Source organism: Diabrotica undecimpunctata, chromosome 8, assembly GCF_040954645.1.
Source record: "Diabrotica undecimpunctata isolate CICGRU chromosome 8, icDiaUnde3, whole genome shotgun sequence".
NCBI lineage: Eukaryota > Metazoa > Arthropoda > Insecta > Coleoptera > Chrysomelidae > Diabrotica > Diabrotica undecimpunctata.
In genome coordinates this window covers 24,809,541-24,832,281 of record NC_092810.1, presented here as the reverse complement: position 1 = coordinate 24,832,281, position 22,741 = coordinate 24,809,541, and the positions used below count along the sequence as shown (strand labels likewise).

At 33.4% G+C, this 22,741-nt stretch overlaps 1 protein-coding gene across 1 annotated transcript in view; it reads right to left on the bottom strand.

Annotated features, from left to right (window-relative positions):
* The window catches only part of tkv (serine/threonine receptor kinase thickveins), a 136,569-nt gene extending 113,870 nt beyond the window's left edge, over positions 1–22,699 (bottom strand). The window contains exon 1 of the mRNA XM_072539878.1: positions 22,349–22,699. Within this exon, the coding sequence (XP_072395979.1) occupies positions 22,349–22,400 (52 nt within the window). The 5' untranslated portion in view covers positions 22,401–22,699. The remainder of the gene's footprint in view (positions 1–22,348) is intronic.
* Between the last annotated feature and the right edge of the window lie 42 nt (positions 22,700–22,741).

The following is a 22,741-nucleotide window of genomic DNA, read 5'->3' as shown; positions in this document are numbered from 1 at the left end:
AAGCTGCAGAGTGAAAAAAATGGATCGCATCAGAAATGAGGAGATAAAACGAAGAATGGCAGTAGAACAAGACATACTCGCTACATCGAAGAAAAACGTTTAATTTTGTATGGGCATGTGAGAAGAACAGATCATACAAGGTGGATAGCAAAGATTTCGGATTAGAGGATAGGAAGGAGGAAAAGAGGTAGACCCCGAAGATCATGGAGGGATGAAGTGAACGAGGCCATGGAAAGACGAGACCTTAGAGATGGAGAATGGCAGAGCAGAAAGGACTGGAGACGTTGGCTGAAAGAAGGAAGGCGACGACAGTTGTAAAAATCCTTATATATATATATATATATATATATATATATATATATATATATATATATATATATATATATATATATATATATATATATATATATATATATTTGTGACTCGTTTGGAACAAATATATAACTGTTTTGGATGGGTTGGAGTCAATAATAGGGCTATTGGTTAACTATTTTTTTAATCTCGAGCTTTCAATTGTGTTTACAATTATTATCAAGAGCTAAAAAAGACAAAATACTTACAAGGTTGAACTAAAAAGAAAAAACAATTTTTGTTAACTTACCAAATAAAAATTAGTTTGGTAAGTAAAAAATCACTGCTTACATGTTCAAAATATTTTATATAAAAATGTTTTGATCTAACAAATGTTTCTCCGAAAATTTCTATAATTTTGAAAACATTTTTTTTTTTTTTTTTTTTTTTTTTTTTTTTTTTTTTTTTTTTTTTTGAAAACTTTTTTTTATTTTTATAATATAAAAATAATTGAATTTATAAATAAGTTCAAATAGCAATTTGAATGCAACAATGCTATTTGAACTTATTTATAAATTCAATTATTTTTATATTAAAAAAATGTTTTCAAAATTATAGAAATTTTCGGAGAAACATTTGTTAGATCAAAACATTTTTATATAAAATATTTTGAACATGTAAGCAGTGATTTTTTACTTACCAAACTAATTTTTATTTGGTAAGTTAACAAAAATTGTTTTTTCTTTTTAGTTCAACCTTGTAAGTATTTTGTCTTTTTTAGCTCTTGATAATAATTGTAAACACAATTGAAAGCTCGAGATTAAAAAAATAGTTAACCAATAGCCCTATTATTGACTCCAACCCATCCAAAACAGTTATATATTTATATATATATATATATATATATATATATATATATATATATATATATATATATATATATATATATATATATATATATATATATATATATATATATATATATATATAGATAGATTTAAATTATTTAGAGTCCGAGGGGCTACATATGCTGCTTTCTTCGTCTGGATTTATTATTATTGGTTCGATATGAGTCCCTAGGATGTTGTCCAACTTCCACATTTTGAAATAGTCTTTTTGTACAAAGTGTTGCACACATTTATGCCATATAGTTGAAGGTTGAACTAATATAATTTATTGCATCATAAAAAATATTTTCCATGTCTGCAAATTTAAAAATATTGTTTTTGGCTGCTACATAATTTTTCACTTCTGCCCAGATGAGTTCAATCGGATTGAGCTCATCATGGTATGGAGGCAGTCTTAAAACTATTTTGTTTTGGCTTTTTGTGATCTCGTCAATAATGTATTTGTTATATAGTCCCTTATGTTGCTTAACAATAACTAACAGTTGCAGTTTTAACATTGAGTTCTCAGATATCAGTCTTTCTAAAAGCGATAGTTTAATTTTTTTCCATTTTTGTAGAATGATAAGGCGCATTGTCCAATACGATAATGGAGTTTTCTTCTAATCGGGCAGTATATTTGTGAACTAGTTTTCAAAAGATTTCCCGTCCATCTCTTCAAGGTAGTCCCCACCTTTTTTTTTTTATTTGAACATCCACAGCGCTTCTGGAACAAACCCATCATCACTGCCGATGTGACGTGACAAATTATTAGTAATTTTCAGGAAAATGAAAAACTTTTTCCTGAAAATTTGGTTATTTTGGACCTGTAAAATGACAATCATTCTCGCGCGATAAATTATATTTAATAGTCTCTTGGCGAATGAGAAGGCGAATGAGAAGGCGAATATCGTCGAACACGTGCGTATCAGGCCTCGATAATTTGTTTATGTTGGGAATTTACAATATGATTAGAGTTTGATTATGAATAAACTTAAAATTACCATATTGGGGGATATATAAGTACCATAAACTGAGCAAACTTAGTATTATGGAAAGCACCAAGGGCCTCTAGAGTAATTGATCGTCTGCAGGATATCACGATAGTTTGCATAGAAGTGGAAAGTAGTGAACCAAAAATAAGAAAAAAGAACAGAGTAAGGAATAAATAGAAAAATTGAACAAAGGGGGGAAATGCAGAAACTCCTATAATAAAGATGCCAGCTGACTACAAAAGTAGTAAATTTTAGATTATAAGTAGTGTTAATGCTTGTGTAGTAGGGTTACTGCACCAGAATCTATCATGTAAAAATAGTCCCTTCTTGACTGTATATGAATGACTACAACGCGTTGTATCAGTCCTGACACCATAGACATAAGAACTTCTTTTTATTTAGTAAAACAATGCGTGCCCCCAAGATTCCAAAACGAGAAATTAAGATCGAAATGCTCCCGAAAAGGGGTTCAGTAACTTTGATGTAGATTATTTTTTGATCTTTCTTTCTTTTGACGGTCTTTTCTAAATAGGAAATGCTTTGAAAATGTTCTACTTTCTTACTTTTCATAATTGTCAATTGCGAAATTGTAGATTCTATTACGTGATTGTTCATATTCGTAAAAGAAAAAAATATATTTCATTAAAATAATTATACCAATTTTGCGATGTAAAACTATGTACTTGTCGCAAATTCTGATGTTCCTTCGTCGCCTTCACTGTGTGACATTAAGGCCACCTGTCGGTAATTACACTAATATCAGAATCGTGTTATGATTTGGAAAAAATAGAAAAAGCTTGTCAGCAATCGTATGCAACTGTCATTATTCATTTGTGTAATTGATTGCTTTGAATGTTTCTTTCATTTTTTACGTGCATAGGTAAGCACAGGTACGACAGCGATGGACTTGATTATTTGAAATATAATTACAGTGTGACCGCTGGTACTTTTCCACAAATACTATGATGGAATACGGAAACAAATATTCTAGCACAAAGCCTGATCTATTTTATAGCAATTTTCAAATAAAAAAAAAATAATGGCTTCGTCCAAAAATAACAGTAAACACTATGAAGGCACGTAAGCAAAAGTAGCAAAGTAAATAAACCTTTTTTGTAAGTAATATTTTATTTGATGTTTAAACATTTTCAATAGTGGAAAGTATTGGTATTGGTTCCAACAGTTTCTTCATTCGGTCAGTACCCACCTCAGGGTAATGTTCGTTATTGGTTGAGGAAATCCGTTTTGTTTTCTCTATGAAAACTCCTTCCTATCCTGCCTTTAACAAAACATATCTAACTCCCCCTTTTTGTTAGGGGTCTTTTAAAGATTCAGTCATACGCTTCGACCTAAGTAAGTGAGCTGAATAATGCCTTCGTACTGAATGATGCGGATTCGATTCTCGCTACAAAAATAAAACATTATTGCTTAAATCATCGCTTCGGATGATTTAGCACAACTCATCTACACTTCGTCGTTCGGATTCGACATTAAAGTGTAGGTCCTCTATATCTGGTGCACAGAATCATACACAACACAGATATATGCAGAGGAAAGCAAAAAGTAAAAAATCCGAAGATTTCTATTTCAAACTCTTACTTAAATCTGTACCTTCTACGGTTTACAAGGCAAGCAGACGATGAATGGACCGACATGGGGAATCTAAAATTGCATTTTACATCATATCAATTCATCTAAGCAAGAACCTTTCATGAACTGGCTTCTAATACTCAAAATACGGGTAAATAAAGATATAGAAAAGACAGTTAAGATTTGATTTCACATATAGTGCCTGTTCAATTCGTTAATAGGTATTTCGTTATTTCAGGACTCATCAGAGCGGCTCAATAAGAAGACCTAAACGTGAAATCAAATAGTTTCTGTAAAAGGAAGTAGTAATGAAATATTGGATATTGTCTTCACTGTTGTTCATTTAATGATGCCCTCAATATAGATAAGAATGCGTTATTTAGCCAATCTTTTGGGATTGACATAACATGGTCGGTAATTTATTCCTGTAAACTATTTTAACTTTATACCAAACTTGAAACTGTCTGGAATAGGTTTATGTATATCGGTTCGGTGCAAAGAATATTGATATCAGCGGCAAGTCTTTGAATATCAATTCGTTAGGAATAAAGCTACACTGTAGATAAAATTACTTCGCCTACGCACATAAAAATCCAAAACCTTCGCACTATTTGCATATATATGATAACTAATGTATAGATCAGCACATTTTAAATACAATTATTCATTTTTTATCATTACCACGGAACTGAACGCAAGGTTAATTAATTCCGGTGTTGCGTTCCTCGATAGTTTCATTAGGCAAAGAAACAGCTGCATAATTGTGTTAATAGTAAGAACATCGTGGTGCAACAAATTATAAATTAATTGATTATGTGAGACTAAATTATCGATATAAAATGTTAACAAAACTATCGGTAAATTCTTACGAGGATGTGATCTGTGTACCCTAGTACAGAAGTCTTAATCTTCTTCTTCCTTAGCCTTTCCCCTTTCAGAAGTCGCAGTTCCGTACTCTTCTTCACCACTCAGTGTCTTCTTCATTTAAACCTTTCTTTCTTAAGTCCTCTACCACAAAGTTCTTCCATCTTCTCCTCGAGTTTCCTCTACCTCTCCTTTCCTTAACTTCTAACAACTCTTTTGTGACCAAACCAGTTGTTTTTCTTAAACTTTTTGAGACTTTAGTCACCCAGGTTTTTTCCCTAATCAAGTTGTTCCTGATCCTGTCCCTTTTAGTCTTACCCAACATCCACCGTAACATTTTAATTTAAGCTACCACCATTTTCTTTTCCTTAATCTCCTTTACAGACCATACATCACTGCTGTACACTAACTTAGGCCTCACCACACTCTTGTATATCTCTCCTTTCAGATCTTCCCCGATTTTTTGATCACAGAGTATCCCGCTCATTCGCTTTCAGTTAAATCAACCTATATGTATCCTAAGGGCAACTTCTAGATCTAGTGTCCCATTTTCCGTTACATAGGAGCCAAGGTATTTAAATTCTCCTACTCGTTCTAGTTTTTTCTCAAGCAATTCGATGTCCTCAACCATTCCTATTCCTACCAACCACATACACTCCATTTTCGATCTGCTAACCTTAAGTCCTCCCTCTTCAATAGCCCTTGTTCAACTCTCCAACATTTCTTTTCTCTCCTCCACTAACACAATATCACTCGCATTGACTAAAGACTTCCCTCTTTTACCTTCTCTGTCAGTACATCAGTAACGAGATTAAACAGATAGGGACTCAGTTAAGAACATTGATGCAACCAACCGTCACTATCGGTCAATCCGATATGTCTTTACTTTGGTGTACACTCCCTCGTACATACCCTTCACGAAACCAACCAACCAAAGAAACCCAAACTGTTCTTCCATCGATGTCTCCCTCCTTAACCTTCGCTCCCAGTTCTCTCTCAAATTTTCAATGTATGAGACATTAACTTTATCCCTGTATAGTTCTTACAGTCCTGAATGTCCCCTCTACACCTTTTTTGTCACAAAACATCAACTCTTTCCTCTCCTAGAGCTTTCCAAACCTTCACAGCTATTCCATTGAGTCATGAAAGTGTTAATAATTGCTTGAATAATTAAAAAAAATTAAGAAGGAGTAACTTATCAGCAGATATTTATTAGTTCCTTTGTGTTATATATATTAATTTTTTTAAATACTATTTCAGGCATATACCTACACATCAGACAATGGTGTAACCTATAGAAACTGTTGCGACAGAATCGTGAAAACGCAACAAATTGAAATCAACGAATTCCTTGGTCGTCGATTTACTTCACTAATTCACATGAGATTGTACCAGAAAACACCACTTTCTAAAGATTTGATTGCAGTTATCACCTCAATATCTGGTCCTATCTCTCGATTTATATTGACAAATGACAAGATACAAAAAATTTAGACAGAATTGACATAAAACGATAATATAATTGGAAACCTACAAATGACTAATCATGAATGTGTTGCTTGTGTGAGTCCATTTTAAAAAAGAGGTAAAAGAAATAAATTAGACTCACTCACAATCAATTTAATTTTACTACCCAAGACGACCGGTTTCGCTTTCTAAAATTTGCAAAGCATCATCAGGTCAGTGGTACAAAGTAAATTAAATGCTGAAATTATAAAAAGCCCATATTAGGGTGCTATAGGATAGATCAAAAAAGTTATAGTAATTATGCCAATATTACATGTCTGTGTTTATTAATATGCATAAAATTACTTTAGCAGACAAAGTAACAACCCACAAATTGGTAAGAGAAAAAATCTGTTGAATTGTAATAAATTAGAAATAAACAAAATACTGCTTACATTCCGGTACAAGAGTTTTTATATAAGGATTGGTGATACATAGTTCAAACTATCCCATATTGCAGATAATGGGTGATCTTCGGTCAATGTTGTAACTGTCTGACAAGTAAGGGGGAAGTTTCTTAAGGGAAGTTTCTATGCTATTGTTTGTTGAAAGAAAAAGTGATGTTTTTTTACTATTTAAATTATTAAAGTTATTTATATTTATTAAAGAGATATATTTTGAAATATGTGTTAAATTATTGAAAATTTTTATATTATAAAAATTTTAACAAGGTCCGCCACGTACAATAAATGAGAAGAAAAAATTATGGTGTTATATAACAAGAATATGTTGTAAAACAATAAATAAAAAAAGACAAAATCCCAACAAGAAAGTATAGCTGATCGCCAATGCTATGAATTGAAATTTATTGGTCTAATGATTTTTATACACCTCAGTTCTAATTTCTTAACACGTAAAAATCGGTTGTACAAATACTGTTTGACCGTTCATATAGAATTAGTGATTTTTTGCGTCAAAACACCAATTATCATATTGTTAATGATTATTCCTCTAGTGTTAGCACCGCTGTTCTCTTTAAAAACATTGTCAACAAAACAAAACAGATCTTAGCAACAGATACCGACCTACTGATGTTATTTGCGTGACATTACCGATTTATTAATAGATCTCGACACTTTTAGGAACTCGTTTGCCAATTTTTGCAACTTATTCAACACTGTTTATCGTATTATTTATAAATATTAACTTAGGTATCAATAGATCAATAGATTCCTGCATATTATGTGCTGATGACAATTTATTGGTATTATAGGTATATCAAAAAAAGTTTGCAAAACTATTACGCGAAATCTATTAAATAGATTTTAATGAAATTTGGTGTGCTGTTTTATTATATTATGAAGATTTTCCTGACGAATTATAAAAGTCCTAAGTGCAATCTAAGTGGTTGAAAAATATTAAATAAGAATAAGCTTGTTTCCCCCTCTTTTTTATATTTATTGCTATTTGGTAGCAAGAGCAATAAATTAAAATATTTTTAACCAGCCGTATCTTATAGAAAATCCAATTATCACTATTTTATTTCACTACTACTTTGCTTCAAAATGACTTGTTTTAAAGTTATAAACAAGGAAAGTAGAAAAAAATCGTAATAATTTTTAAATATTTTTTTTTAAATGTTCCCGACCTATTTAAGAGCGAGAATATGTTAATTAGTATTACTAAAGTTGTCAAATAACTATTTCTGCAAAAATCCGAATATAACCTCTTACATCCAAATTTAGTCGTTTTTCCACCACCCTGGTCTAATGATAATTGAAGATGAGTTGCTGATACACGTCTCTAGAGTCTAGAGTACGCAGATATACTAGTTTCTCAATGTATCTATAATTGGTCTATGAATAATGTCCAAATTAACTTTGAATTAATTCTTTTGCCCATTCTGCATACCTGATTTGTTCTTGTTAGATATTTTCCTAAAATCATACAGGATTGTCCTATCGAAGAAAGGCACGTCGTGTGGATATGCAGCATTATATATCATACATCAATAGAAATATTTGCCATATTCCTCGGAATGTAGCTATTTAATCATTTCTCAATGATAAAAAACTGCTTATCAGCTTGTCTATATGTAAATTTAACAACCGTGATGACTTTACATACCCTGATCTGACCTTTTACGAAATCTGCTGCTGAATGCACTATTTAAAAATTGTTTAGCCGTGTTTACACAATATAATTTCTTGGTAAGCAACAAAACCGTGATATGAAATCTACCGAAATTTAATAGCTAAACATAAATCGTTCAATATATGTTTGTTCGGCTTGAATTTTGTTGAAAGACTGTTTTGTTTGTTAAATTATTAGGCAATCGAGCAAATACCTATTGTTTCAGTATTCAAATTACTGAATAAAACATGATAATGACTATGTCAGTGGATTTTAGGAAATCGGGTGAGATTGTAATTTGTCTTTTGATTTCTTATTTTCTTATAGTGTTTTCTATATTTTAGGACGCTTTTTTTTCATGTAACCAGAACAGAAAACAGGCTACGCACAAGCTGCAGAAGGGAACAAGAAACCTTAGATATCTGCACTACAAACAACGATAAATGGAAAACAAGATGGCTGCACCAGAGACTACCTGCTGATAGAATCATGGAGGGCTAAAAAAAATCTTAACATTCTGGACGACTTCCTCAACAGGCAAGAGTTATTATGTCAGACACCAATTACTAGAGTATCAATCCGAAAAGTGAAGAAGAAAGCATGAAAAGGTAGTCACATAGGAAACTGAACTCAACGAGTTGGCATGACACTTGACCTGGCAAGTGAAATGGCAATAATGGTTTGGTTTAAAAGAAAAAAATCCAAAAACAAACACACGAGGCATGTGAGGGTATTATACACCTGGGAATGCACGCCTCACCTCCTCGTGTAAGTACTACTACTTCACACAATGTAATCAAAATTTTTCCAGTTTTAGGTTATCCAAAAGAGTACAGCAATTTTTTACACAGGTACTCCAGATAGAGCAACCGCCATTGATTGTAAAGCAACAACTTATGAGTTGATAATTTGGAGTCACGTCCAAGTAATCAATAATTTTGCAGTATTCTCATATGGAAACAAGAGTTCATTTGTTTTATAGTAATTTGATTTAGTTCAAGGGAAATCCTGGTGTATGAAATGTCCAGAACTAGTCCAATACTTCCTTTTGCTTGATTATAAAGCATTTGTCTGATATCTACGATTCTAGAAATAGAGTACTGTTCTGGTAGGTAATAAAATGTGGTAAATAATATGTACTTATGCCATACCTTCTCAAAAAAGATAAAAACTAGCAAACATTTTTTTCTCACACTTCGTTGATGACAAAAGAGCCTTTTGTGATAAAAGCCAACCAATTTCAGTTGAAACATTTTAAGACGCTGAAAACATCCCTAAATATACCCCGAAAACATGTTAGAAATCTAGAGTATCTATTAAAAGATTAACGGCGTGTGGAGTGCCACTCCTCGTTCCAATCTTGCCAGTTCACCCACCGTGGAACAGGACAGAATTGGCGATTTTCGGTCGGCACGGTAAGTCCCGTCATTTCTCGGTATATCAACACGATTCAGAGGAGCTCGGAAGCTGGCGCGAAAAACTAAACTAGAACCTTGATACTCCACGCCTATTGGAATGACCCGACCACATTTCCGATTGTTCGGGCGAGGACTTCCAGACTTCACGCACCGTTGGATCCCTGCTTCAGAATATTATAATACGTGGCGATGCTTACGAATAGAGAAAATGTAGCAAATACTTGCCTGAAATTGAGTCCATAACCCTTTATATAAGACAAAACCTAAGACGCAATGAAGAAAGCTTCAGTTAATCCCTGACCATATATCGTAAGATATTCGAAACTCGTAAAAATTGTTTAATTAGTTGTGCATTGTTTTTGGAAATTTTGATTAGTATATCAGGCATATAATATATAACCAGAGCCCGTTTCATTTGCTTTAAGTGTTTATTTCGAACGAGAGCCCGCACTGATCCGTCAAAGTGGGGTTACCTGGTTCACCGATCGGTCCAGAATAGAACGGGCAGGTGCTTTAGTATAAGGTAGCGGAATCGGATTTGAATCTAGCCAGAATCTTGTTTCCCATGTATGGGTCTTTCAGGCTAAGTTCTTTGCAATCCTGGTGTGTGCTCAATAGTTTATAGATATAGCTTGCTCAGGTAGGACCTATATATAGAATATCTCTATCTGCTTTGACAGTCAACCAGCGCTAAGGGCTTTAAACGCGACCAAAGTCAGTTCTAAGCTGGTTCTTGAGTGCAAGAGGGCACTTGTTGATGCGCTGACCAATAGGGCTAACTTGGTATGGGTGCCGAAACACACAGGCGTGGAAGGGAATGACAAGACAGAGCTCATCTACTCTGCCTTAGGAATCCGAACCTGTGATTGGGTTGCTTTTTAGTACTGGTGGGGGGAGTCTCAAGGAGCTTCCCCTGCGGAGGTTCCAGAACTCCTGGGCCAGTTGTGGAGGTTAAAAGTCTTACAACTTAACTTCTTCTAGACCGTAGAAGCAGGCGGCACCTTCATCTGCTTGGATTAGCAGATGGCCCACGGTGCCGTCTTTGTGATAAGGAGGAGGAAATCTCTGGAAGTGCCCGGCACTCGCCTCTCATCGGCTCCATAAGATCCTGGGTCCTTATGCCTTTATGCAACCGAGTCAAATGAGGGAGTTACCCTTAAAGAGACTTAAGGCTTTTTGTGAGGCCATAAGGTTACTAGAGTAGACGTTCTGAACGGCAGGAAGAGCTCAGATTTGGAGCGCCCTGCTGATTTAAGCAGATATGAGAGCCCGGAGCGGCATGGCCGAAGACCAGGTACTTACGGGCCTAGTCCTTATGATAGGGGTGGTACAATCGACCCGCCTTAGGTCTAAATGTTTGAAAGGCTTATAAATAGGTCCTGTCCTGATCTACCATAATCATAACAATAAGTGTTTATTTAAACGAATAAAAGTAATCTTGATTATTTATTTAATAAAACTAATGTTATAGTTTTTACCTTGTTTTAAAGTAAATTCCTTTTTGTAGATAATAAAAATCATTTTGTTTGCATTCTTAAACTCTTAAGAATAAATATGTACCAGGGATCAATAGAGAGCTCCTCTTAATTGATATTTTTGCTATAAATTGATAAATAAAACATAGTAAATGATTGGATTACGTGTTATTTTGATGTTTACATCGAACCTCATGGTGCAATTATATCCAAACTATATCAAATTTTCCCACATGTTGTTGTTCGAAATGACTGGCTGCATTCCCAGTAAACAAGTTGTCTTCCTGCACTTTTTTGATCGATTAATAGCTGTTTACAAAACCATCATCGAAATCTTTCCTGTTCCACTATATTTTTTGCAAATTCTCGTTCAAACAGCGACTCGCTTGACCTCATTACATGAATTTATCTCAAATTATAGGTTATTTTCTTTTTCCCAACGAAATGATGTAAGATTTTCTAAATATGCACGTCGGGTCGGTCAATCTCCGAGGATAAGATTAGTTTATAATTTAGGCTTTCACTCGAACAAACGTGATCGTTGCGTTTTGTTTTATTAATTGGAGTATGCAGTTGCGCTTTTTAGACGTTTTATAGGTACTCGTAGTGTATTTATTATCTGTTTATTGGATGCTATGCAAAAACAAAATTACAAAGGAGTAACTAAATGACAAGAGGTGCATTTTATCTAATCAAAGCAATAGAAAAATATCTATAAATAGGCATTCTGTGAAGTCGGAAGAAAACCAAGGCAATTTACGAAACGAAATTTTTGATAATCACAAACATATGAACCTATTTAACTGCAAATAATAGTCTAAAATATATACAAAAATATAATTATTGTAATAGAATAAATAAACAATACTACATTACCAAACTGGAGACTTTTAAATATACTTTAATTTTCATTACAAAACCCTCCTTTCCACGGGTGACTTTCTTGTGACACAAATCCACGGGTGGGCTCTATCAGGACCAAATTTTAAACATCCTATTTCTCATTAAAAAAATTTTTTTTTTTAATATTTTTAAGGAAACTTACTGATATAACGTTGTACTACCTAAATGTACATATAATATGTGTATCAATATGTATTGGTATAGTTTACTGCGAAATAACTAACACCATTATTTTTTTACAAGAGTTTATTAAAAAAATTATGAACGGCAAAATACAAAAGGAAAATATAAAAAAAGACAACATTATCACTCTATATACTTCAGTAATACAAGTAAAAACTAAATATCCAAAATTAAAATTTGAAACAGAAAATAGAGGAGGTTAAATAATGTTAATTTTGTTTCTACACAATCAGCACAACACGCTTATATATGTTCCATACATAATCAGTTTTTACACAATTGGCAAAAATATCTAGTTTTTCTTGTTTTACAATAGTTACACATCCCCGTTTTCCTGGGGCTGGGTCATCCCTCGTCCTTTGCTCAATTCCAGAAAATTTTGCAGCAAGTAACCGTGATGTTCTCGGTATACGCATATTTGGTGCTCGTATTTTTATTTTTTTCTGGACTACCGCAATTCCTAAAGACTTTAGAAACAATTGACGAGAAGACCGAAATTCTGCATTCGTATTATTGAATCTTAGTATATAATAAAAGCATTTATAGCTGCAATGTTAGCCAAGCCATAGCACAAAAACAAGAAACGCCCACTCACGGGTGGGGTCTGTCAGGACACTTTTACAGGTAGCGATTGAAGGGATTCATACAATTTCACCAAATTATGCTAAAGTGTACTATTCATTGCCATTAAAAGGTACACCGAGTGAAGGAAAAAAATACAAAAAAAAAAATTGAAAAAATTAAGCAATTTCATTTATAGCTGTCCTGATGGACCCCACCCGTGGAAAGGAGGGTTAACGCAAAAGAGTTTTAAAAATGTCAGGAAAAAAGATTTATTTAGTAATTAAGACCAGTTCATACATGGTTTTTATTACTTTATTGATGCAGTTCAAAGCCAAAAATGCTTTCTATTGATTCACCTTTATTTATTTATTGCTTCCAAAACACAAAAATTATTGTAACTTCACACTTAAACTACAATACACATTGTCTATCGAAAGCTACAGCACTTATTGTTTCTCGGAATTAATAAAAGGCTTAGAACTATAGCAATAAATTACGCATGTGTACCTATCTTAAAACTAGTTTATTAGCATTTTTGTGAATTTAAGGAACTGAGATCGGTAGCACATGGTGTGAGGGGTACTTTAAATTAGCAAAAATTTAGCAATAAAATACGGACTATCGTAGCCGCCATATTATATGGATATTGTTCTTCTTCTTCACTGGCTTTACAACTCGGGGAGTCTTCGCCGCATCCACTATCGCCCTCCATCCTCTACGATATTGCGCTTCTATTTCCCATTGTTGTACCCCAATTCTAGATAAATCGGTTTCAACATCATCCTTCCATCTTTTTCTCGGTCGGTCTACTGACCTTTTACCATCTGCTCTTTCAAAGAACACTGTCTTTAACACTCTGTCATCCTCTGATCATACCACGTGACCTGCCCATCTTATTCGGTTTGCCTTGCTATGTTTTTAGTTCCATACAGAGTCACCAATTCAGCATTGCGGCGTCTTCTCCAATCTCCTGTGAATTCATCTCTTTGGGGGCCAAATATTATTCTGAGAACCTTTCTTTCAAATACTAGAAGCTTATTGATTTCCCGCTGGTTGAGAATCCATGTGTCACTGCCATATGTAATAATTGGGCAAATAATCGACTTGTACAGTGTTAATTTAGATTTTATTTTTAGCAGCTTCGATCTTAATAATGTTGAAAGGGAGTATAATGCTCTATTTTCCGCAGCTATCCTTGCTGAGACCTCTTTTTCTATGTGGTTGTCCGCTGTGATTATCGCCCCCAGGTATTTAAACTCCTTTAAGTATTACTGGATATTGTAGCTTAAGAGAAATATTGTCTGGTCTATGCAAAGAATGTAGCAAAATATTCTATCCTAATGTTATCTTTTTATCTTTGTCGTGAATCAAGTTATCTTTTATCTATATTTATTGAAAACATCATCTATATCTGTTACATAGGTGACGATTTATCCATGGTGCCATGTTGTACCGGCTTGTTTCCTTATGTCATAGTCCCATCTTAAATTTGGACCTCTCCTTGGTCTCTTGATGCCCAGTGTCCAAGTTTCGCAGCCGTATGTCGTGATTGGTAGTATACACTGATCGAATGCTTTTTTCTTTAGGTGGATTGGCATCTTCGATTTGAATATAATTGCATTTCTACCAAAAAAAATGTCCAAGCTAGATTCACTCTGTTGATTTCTGGAAGTAAGGAGTCAGATTTATGTATTAATTGTCCCACGTATACATACTCGTCTACTGTCTCAAGTGCAGTGTTGTTTATTATTACATCTTGGACATCCACTAGATCGTTGTACATGGTTTTTGTTTTTGTCAAGCTCATTTTTAGGCCAACTTCATTGCTAGCTGCATTTAGGTCGCTTATAAGTTCTTGTAGTTGTGCAGGATTGTTAACAATCAGAATGATGTCATCTGCAAATCTTAGATGGCTGAGGTATTCTCTATCAACAGATATTCCTTTGTTCCGCCAGTTCATTTTGCTGAATATATTTTCTAGAGTTGCAGTGAAGAGTTTTGGTGATATTGTGTCTCCTTGTCGGGCCCCTCTGGTAGTGGGAAATTCTGGAGCGTTTTCATAAATTTTTACCTTAGCTTTTTCTTGTCGGTATATATTTGCTAAAGCTTCTATTACTGCCTTGGGATATATAGAATCGAAAGCCTTCTCGAAATCTATGAAGGTTAATGCTACTATTTTAATACTAATACTAATTCTAATTCTTGGATTCCTCCATATATTTTCCTTAGAATTTTTCTCTCGAAACGTTTAAGCAATTCTTGGTCATTCTGTGTAAGTGACCACGTTTCAGACCCGTATGTTAACACTGGCCTTATTAGTGTTTTATATATGGTAACTTTAATTTTTCTGGGTAGTTTTGGGGCCATATTTTTCCTCAAGCCATAATAGCACTTATTGGCAAGCACTATTCTTCTTTTAATTTCTTCGCTGACATTGTTGTCTTTGGTCAGCAGCGAGCCCAGGTAGACGAAGGTGTCCACACTTTCCAGTTCCAGATCATCAATTAATAGTCTAGGTATCTGGTTGCCTGATCTAGTACAATACATATACTTGGTTTTCTGTGCGTTTATTTTTAATCCCATTCTAAGTGCAGACGCCCTTAGTGATCGAAATGCTTCGATCAGAGATTCTGTGAACCTAGCAATAATGTCTATGTCATTCGTAAATATGCCTGCTAAGATTTATTCCAGCTGCTTTACCATTTTTCATTTTTGCAATTATCGATTCTACTTGTTCCGGAAGGACTTCTGGTACATTTTCTTGGTTATTGATCAAGTGTGTCATGGGCTTTGTATAGTTCGCTGTAGAATTTAGTTATAAGTTGTATTTGCAAACGATTTGCTTCTTCCCAATGATTAATGCTTTTTTTGTTTTCTTAGTTTTTCCTGTTCTCAATTACATTTTCTACCAGTCTTTCATTGTATTTTCTTATGTCTTCCTTAATATTTTTCCTTATTGTCTTACAAAATTCTGTGTATTGTATTCTATGTATGTTGCTACTTACTTTTATTTCCCTTCTTTGTTTTAGCATTACTTTAGCTTTATCAGAGTGTACTATGTTCACTTTGTTGTTGCGGCCTCCGATTTTTTTAGCACTATCAAGGATGATTTCCATTAATTGAGAGCTGTCGATTTGGTCATGTATTCTTTCATCAATATATATATATATATATATATATATATATATATATATATATATATATATATATATATATATATATATATATATATATATATCAATCTAACTTTGTTGTTTTTAATTTGAGAGGTATTAATTCCTCCAAATTATATTGCTGATTCAACACCACAGCTGAGTATTTTCGGTCCGACATTAAACTAAAAAAATGGCTATCAAATTAACTGTAGATCAAAACAACTACAGAAATAATAATAAAAACATAAATGAACTCGTAAATGTCCAGCCCCTAGTGCGACACTCTCTATATCGTCTGGATGTATAATTTCGAAAATAGATTTGAGTCTCAAACTATTATTTCTGTAACGAAACGTCTGTCTGTCTAGCTGCTTGCCTGCGGCTGGTTAAGAGAGACACCAAAAAGATGACATAACAGCCTCACATCGCACGCTTTGAACAAAAATAATCTAAAGCACCTGTGATTCGCCATTCGCGACTGTGCCTATTTATACGCCAGATACGCCGACGATGGGGCCGTTTTATTGTTTTTGTTTTGTCAAAGACTACTGCGACTTCTCACGTAGACAACAGAGATTTTGAGAAAAAGAAATGTTTTTCTAGTTAATATTTTTTTTAAATTGACAAGACTAAAATACCAAACAAAAACTAACATCATTTCAAATAAAACAAGATTGTCAAAAAGAATAAGGATAATTTGGATAAAAAGCCTATATGTATAGCAAAAAAAAGTATATTTCAGGAATCTGTGACTGTTTTGGATTATCGCTAGACACTAGATAATCAATGAACCATTCTACTATACAACAAAAGAAGTACGAAGGTAAAGTGCTCTAGTAATAAAGAATAGTTTCTATGTCGACTGACAGTAGGTAGGACAATACTGACACACGTCACAAACTCTGGTGACCTATCTCATCCTATCTCTCCAAAATGGTACCCGGAAGAGAGCAATTGGACTTTTGGAGTCCTACTTCTTGTAATTATAATCCGTAAGTAGCAAATTTTTTACATTAAATCATCTTCTGTCCACTAAGTTCTTTCTTAAAGTTGTGTATTCTGGTGCATTTCAGATTTACCTACCTTCTCCTAAATTTATAGCTGATGATGGCAGGGATGTCGAAACGAGTCCAATGTTTTAAATAATAAAGAATTTTTACAATTTTGTGGTTTTACTAAAAGTTCGTAATTGTATTAGAATAACATTGTAACTCTACTTTCAATGTTTTTCAACTATGGATTAAAAAACATATATAAAAGATAACCTTTATTTTGGTCTAATTACTTTTATCCTATCTTATGTATATATAAAGTTATTTAACAAAATAACCTCATTGTAAGTGCAAATTTTGAATCACTTGGTATAAAAAAAGTTTTAATCAATGTTACAATATTGAAAAATTCTATTATTGATGAATATTTTTTATAAAAGCATTGTAACATTTTATACAATGTTTTTCTCGAAAAATTTATTGTGTAAGTTTTTACAACTGCATTGTAAGTTGTGATTCAAAAAAGCGAGGTAGTGGAATATTGTATATAACATTCAAATCAATTTACCAGGCAGACAAGAAGTAAATTCTTTATTATCAACTGCTGAGCATGTCTTAAATCTTAGAAACTCGCGTGAAAATACTAGTTTAGAATTTCAAACAAAAATAATAACACCTACGTATATCATTTACGACCGAACTAACTTCTACTGATAAAAATAACGTACCAAATGTTCACAGTGCATTACATACTCACCATACATCGACAGTGGAAACTTCTACATTCACCAAAGGTATAAACATCACTTATTATCGCCTTGGTTTAAGAAAATGCAGTTAAAAGACGAAGTCACCATATTCAAGGTAGTCATCTAAGATTGCATTCAAGAATATACACCTTAAATTCATCATTAAATACATCTGTTAAGAAAAAACAATTCCTGGTTACAAAAGGCTTGCGACAGGGGCTGTATCTCACCAACCTTATTCAAGATATATGTTGCAGCGGCATTGGAAAGATGGAAAAGAAAGGTACATAGGATGGGTATAGAGCTTAGCAATGAATGTATGTATATATACACTCCAGTTTGCTGATTGAATTGGAACCGAGTCAGATAACATAGACCTCGAAAACGGACAACATATTTCTTGCTGTCAGAGCTATGACTACTTGGGTGTTGCCTTTGACAATACAGGAACTGATACACGGGAAATAGAAAAACGAATCACTCAAGCAAAGAAAGTCTTAGGATGTCTCAATGGTATACTGCGGAGTAAAGAGATAACGAAAGGAAGGAAATTTAATATATATGAGACCATGATTAAAACTACTCTTCTTTATGGCGCTGAAACATGGAGAATTAGTGAAAAGAACAAAAAGCGAATAGAAGCAGTAGAGATGGATGCAATGAGAAGATCTTTAGGTATTTCCAGACGAGACCGAATCAGAAATGATGTAATAAAACAACGTATGGGAATAGAAGGAAATATAACTCAAGATATAGAGAAGAAACAATTAAGGTGGTATGGGCATGTTCAACGGATGCCAGCATCAAGGCTCCCCAAAAAAGTAATAGAATGGCAACCGATAGGTCGACGGAAAAGAGGAAGACCCAGATTAGAATGGCAACACGGCGTAAACAAGTCCATGAGCGAAAGAAATTTAACAACAAACGACTGCGAAGATAGGAAGAGATGGTGTTTAGGTATCGGACAACGTCGAAAGACGTTCTAAACCGATGTGTATATATAAGAAAAAACAATACCCAAAGAAATGCCCAAAACAATACCCAAAAATCTGGGAAGGGAGAGACAAAGGGATACAGGTGTTTGGAAAATAAAAAAACTGTGAAACTCTGGCCAAGAATATACTAGTAAAACTGGAAAACTAATGAAAATGAGAGAATTGGGACCTGGATGTAACGAAAAATGTAACAGAATGTAAATCGAAATTATCTGAAAATGATGAGTTAATTTATTTAATAATTTTTGGAAAATGGCTGATCATGACAACCAGAGCGAAAATTTATATAGATATGTTCTTAGACAAGAGAGAAAAGTTGCAAAGTTAGAGTCCAGAAGAAACTTGACATATGAATATAATTTACAGTTAGCAGAACACCGACTTAAATTTGTAAAAAAAACATTTTTGGACACTTTTAACATAACAGATATGTGGTTAACTAAGCTTTTCAAAAAAATTGATAGGAAGGTGAAGGCTTTATACCTGGAGATATGCCTGGTCGCCATAGGAACATAGCAAATGCTGTAGATGAAAATATTAAAAATTCCATTCGTGCGCATATAAACTCTATTCAAGCAAATGAATCCCATTACGTAAGAAAAGAACAACTAGGATGTATTTTGATTAGTTTTTAACGCTTCCCAAATTGTATTCACTGTATAAAAAAGTGGATGTTAGAGCTGCAATAAGCCAGCCACCAAAAGTCAGTATTGACACATATTCAATACTTAGTTTAACTGTACTGGCTTTTTGCACAGAAAGAAATCAGTATCTCACTTATAATCTACATAACACTAAAGCAGAGAAAGACCAAATACAAAACACACTGATGTGAATCTACGACAAGCGGAAAGACGAAAGATATACGCCACTGAAATGTTGCGAATTCCGTGGACCGACCACAGGACTAATATTTCAATTTTAAATGAGCTAAAAGTCGGCAAACGGATATCCAGCAAAGTTCATCTCCAACAATTAAAATACTTTGGGCAGGTTACAAGAGCAGAGCCAGAAATATGGAAAGACTTATTACCCAAGGAAAGGTAGAAAACCACGAGGAAGATCTTCAACAAGATGAATCAATCAACAGGTATATGCAAAAGACCTATGCATGAGTTAAAAAAAATGACTACACTACACTCCCTCCGAGGGATTGAAGAGAGAGAGAGAGATTGCAAACAAAAGTGTTGCCCCTGAACCCAAAAATCGCGATAAAGAAGTTTCTAAGAAAACATCAACAGTTGTAACTGCCTGCTTTGATTTGCAAAAAATATTAACTACACCCCAATCAGAAGTATCATTGTTTTATTATAAAAGGAAGTTTAATTTAAAGAATTTTACTATCTTTGATATTGGATCTGCGGAAGGTTATTTTTATGCAAATATTATAAACTGTTTTACAATTTGTAAATGCTCATTTTGTAATAAATAAATCTAACATATATTATTTTATTTATTCCTTGTTTGTATGTATGATGTGAATTCTTAGATACTTGGTTGAGTAAAAAAATCACGTTAAGGTAAATTCGATAAAAAAAAACTAATAATAATATCTTTATTTTGATATATACTCATTAGTTAGCATTTATAACTATATACTATGTTGAAATATCATTCATTGTATAAACCACTTACAATCTTCACCTAAAATTCTTGAAAAACTTGGTATTGTAAGTCGACCTAAATCAAGACCAGTAATTTTAACAGCAATGTGGTGAGTAAAAGTGAAAAGCTGAGGAAAAGTTATATAATCTGGATTAAGAAAACTACAAAAAGTATTAAAACTGACGAAGTAAAAAATAAAATGTTGATTTTTTTTTAAATCGCTCTCCTCTAAACTTCTTCAGCAAAAGTGAGTTACAATACAATGTTTTTGATATCAGGTGTCGATATATAGTTCAAAAATTTAGTTATATTTTTGATCGGAACATGCGAATGTTGACGATTTTTATGAATATATTGACCCTATGGTTGTTCATTAAAATATGGGCGTGAAATATCCAATGTTAATAATTATTCTTTTCTACCTGGAGCTGAATAAAATCATCAATAATAGTCGTAAAATCCAAAATGAATATTTAATTCCCTTTGTTATTAAAAATTTGCACTGGCAAATGTTTGGGTTTTCCAACGCCTCCAACAATTTGCATCTTTTATTGGTAAGTGACCCAGAACAATCGAAATACAGGTACCTAGTTTGGTAGAAATGGAAACATCTGTTCACAACATTTTGGGATTATGCATGTTTCTTAGAAAGACACTAATTCTATTATTCCTTTAGATTTTGTAAAGAATTTTAAACAGACACTTGATAAATGTTTATTTCTCTTGTTTTTTTTTATACAGTAAGTCGTTGTTTCCTCGAAAGATAAAAAACGTTTTAAAATCGAGTGTTATAAAACACTATTATATATTACTTGTACAGTTTTTGCTGTAGACGGATGTGAAATGAATCTAAATTACTACGAAAAAAATCAACTAAAAGGTGCATCCATTAAAAGGTTACTTAGTTAGCGGGTGTATTATCTACACATCTCTCTACCATAGAGAATTAGTGGGGTCATACAACATTGGAACAAAATGTAAGAAAAGAGGAACTACAAGCCGTAAAATCCTTTAAAAAAGATTAGTCCATAATTATTCTGCCAATAGACAAACGCGAACTACCAAAGGAAAACAAAAAGCATCTCGTTTTTTTGGAGTAACAGCATTGTGTACACAATAATTATAATTATAGTTATACATATATTCATGCAAGAATTTGAGACAAACAATATCAAAAACACACAGTATGGTGGAGATCTCGTGTTCTCCATTTGGCCTCATGGACCAAAAGCACTTAATAAATTTCTGATTCAATCAAATTCATCATGGAAAAGAAAAACAACCGAAACAAACAAAAACACAATGATAGATCTCAAAAACCTGCTTCAACGAAAATGCCTTTCAGGAAGAGAAAACCCCGCTAACGGGGATGATTTTCATTTGTAAAGATGGAATTCCCAAGATAGCATAAAAAGCTGTACAAAAATAAATTGAAATTTAATGGAAATCACATATTTTTTGTATAATATCATGAAATTATTTTCTTCAATATTGCTTGTTTATCGACTTGTACTGATGTAAATTTTCCAAAATAAAGATAACTATTACTAAGTGAACAAATACTGTGCACTAAGTGAAGAAACATGAGGTTGCATTGACAACACCAAATAGAATGCAATATATATCGAACATATTAAGAATAAAATAGACACAACTGCAATTCAACAAGAACATGAAATGGACAGATCATATAGAAAAACATGAGGTGAAAAGGACAAATTAAACTGTTTTATCAACAGGCAGAACAATATGGGAACAATCGTTATAAGTGGAACGACAAAAGTTTCATACAAATTGTGTTGTCTGTGTATTTTCCGATGATTTTGCTGTTTTAAAGAAAACAACTTGGATGAATAGATCTATCTGTGTTTTAAGTGAATCACAATAAACAAATTATATAATGCTTCTTGGAAAGTTATCGTATCAAGACAAAGTTCTAAAACTGAACTCATAAATAACTTGTTTTGAACGAGTCTACTAATACCAAAATAATCAAAACTATTTTGTCTCTAAACGTCTATAATACGTGATTGTTTTTTGCCGACTAATTAGCTCCTTCACACTGTACCATCAAGCTAAAGTATATAAACACAAATCACTACTTACCGTTTGTTTTCTTGACCCGTTTTTTGCCGTTTTTCTTGGCAGGCGGCATCATATTAACAGTAACAAATATCACAATACAGAAAAAATCAACTGTCACTTATTTACTAGATATCACAGATCGTCGAAAGATTTGTACACAACTTCATAACTCACAGTTAGATATATTTACTTTTCGCAAGGGTTCTAACAACATGTGCGAGCACTTTCCAAACAAAATACTATCAGCCGAAGCCAACTTCGCGAATGATTCGCCGAAGTCCGTTGTCATTCATTTGTTTTACGAGATCGGTGCGAAATCGTCGCGCGAACGACGTACGATTTTGCTTACAACGCAGCTTGTAGAGTACTGCTCGCCCGTAAGCAGATTACAGGTTGTTATATCAGGCGTGCTGT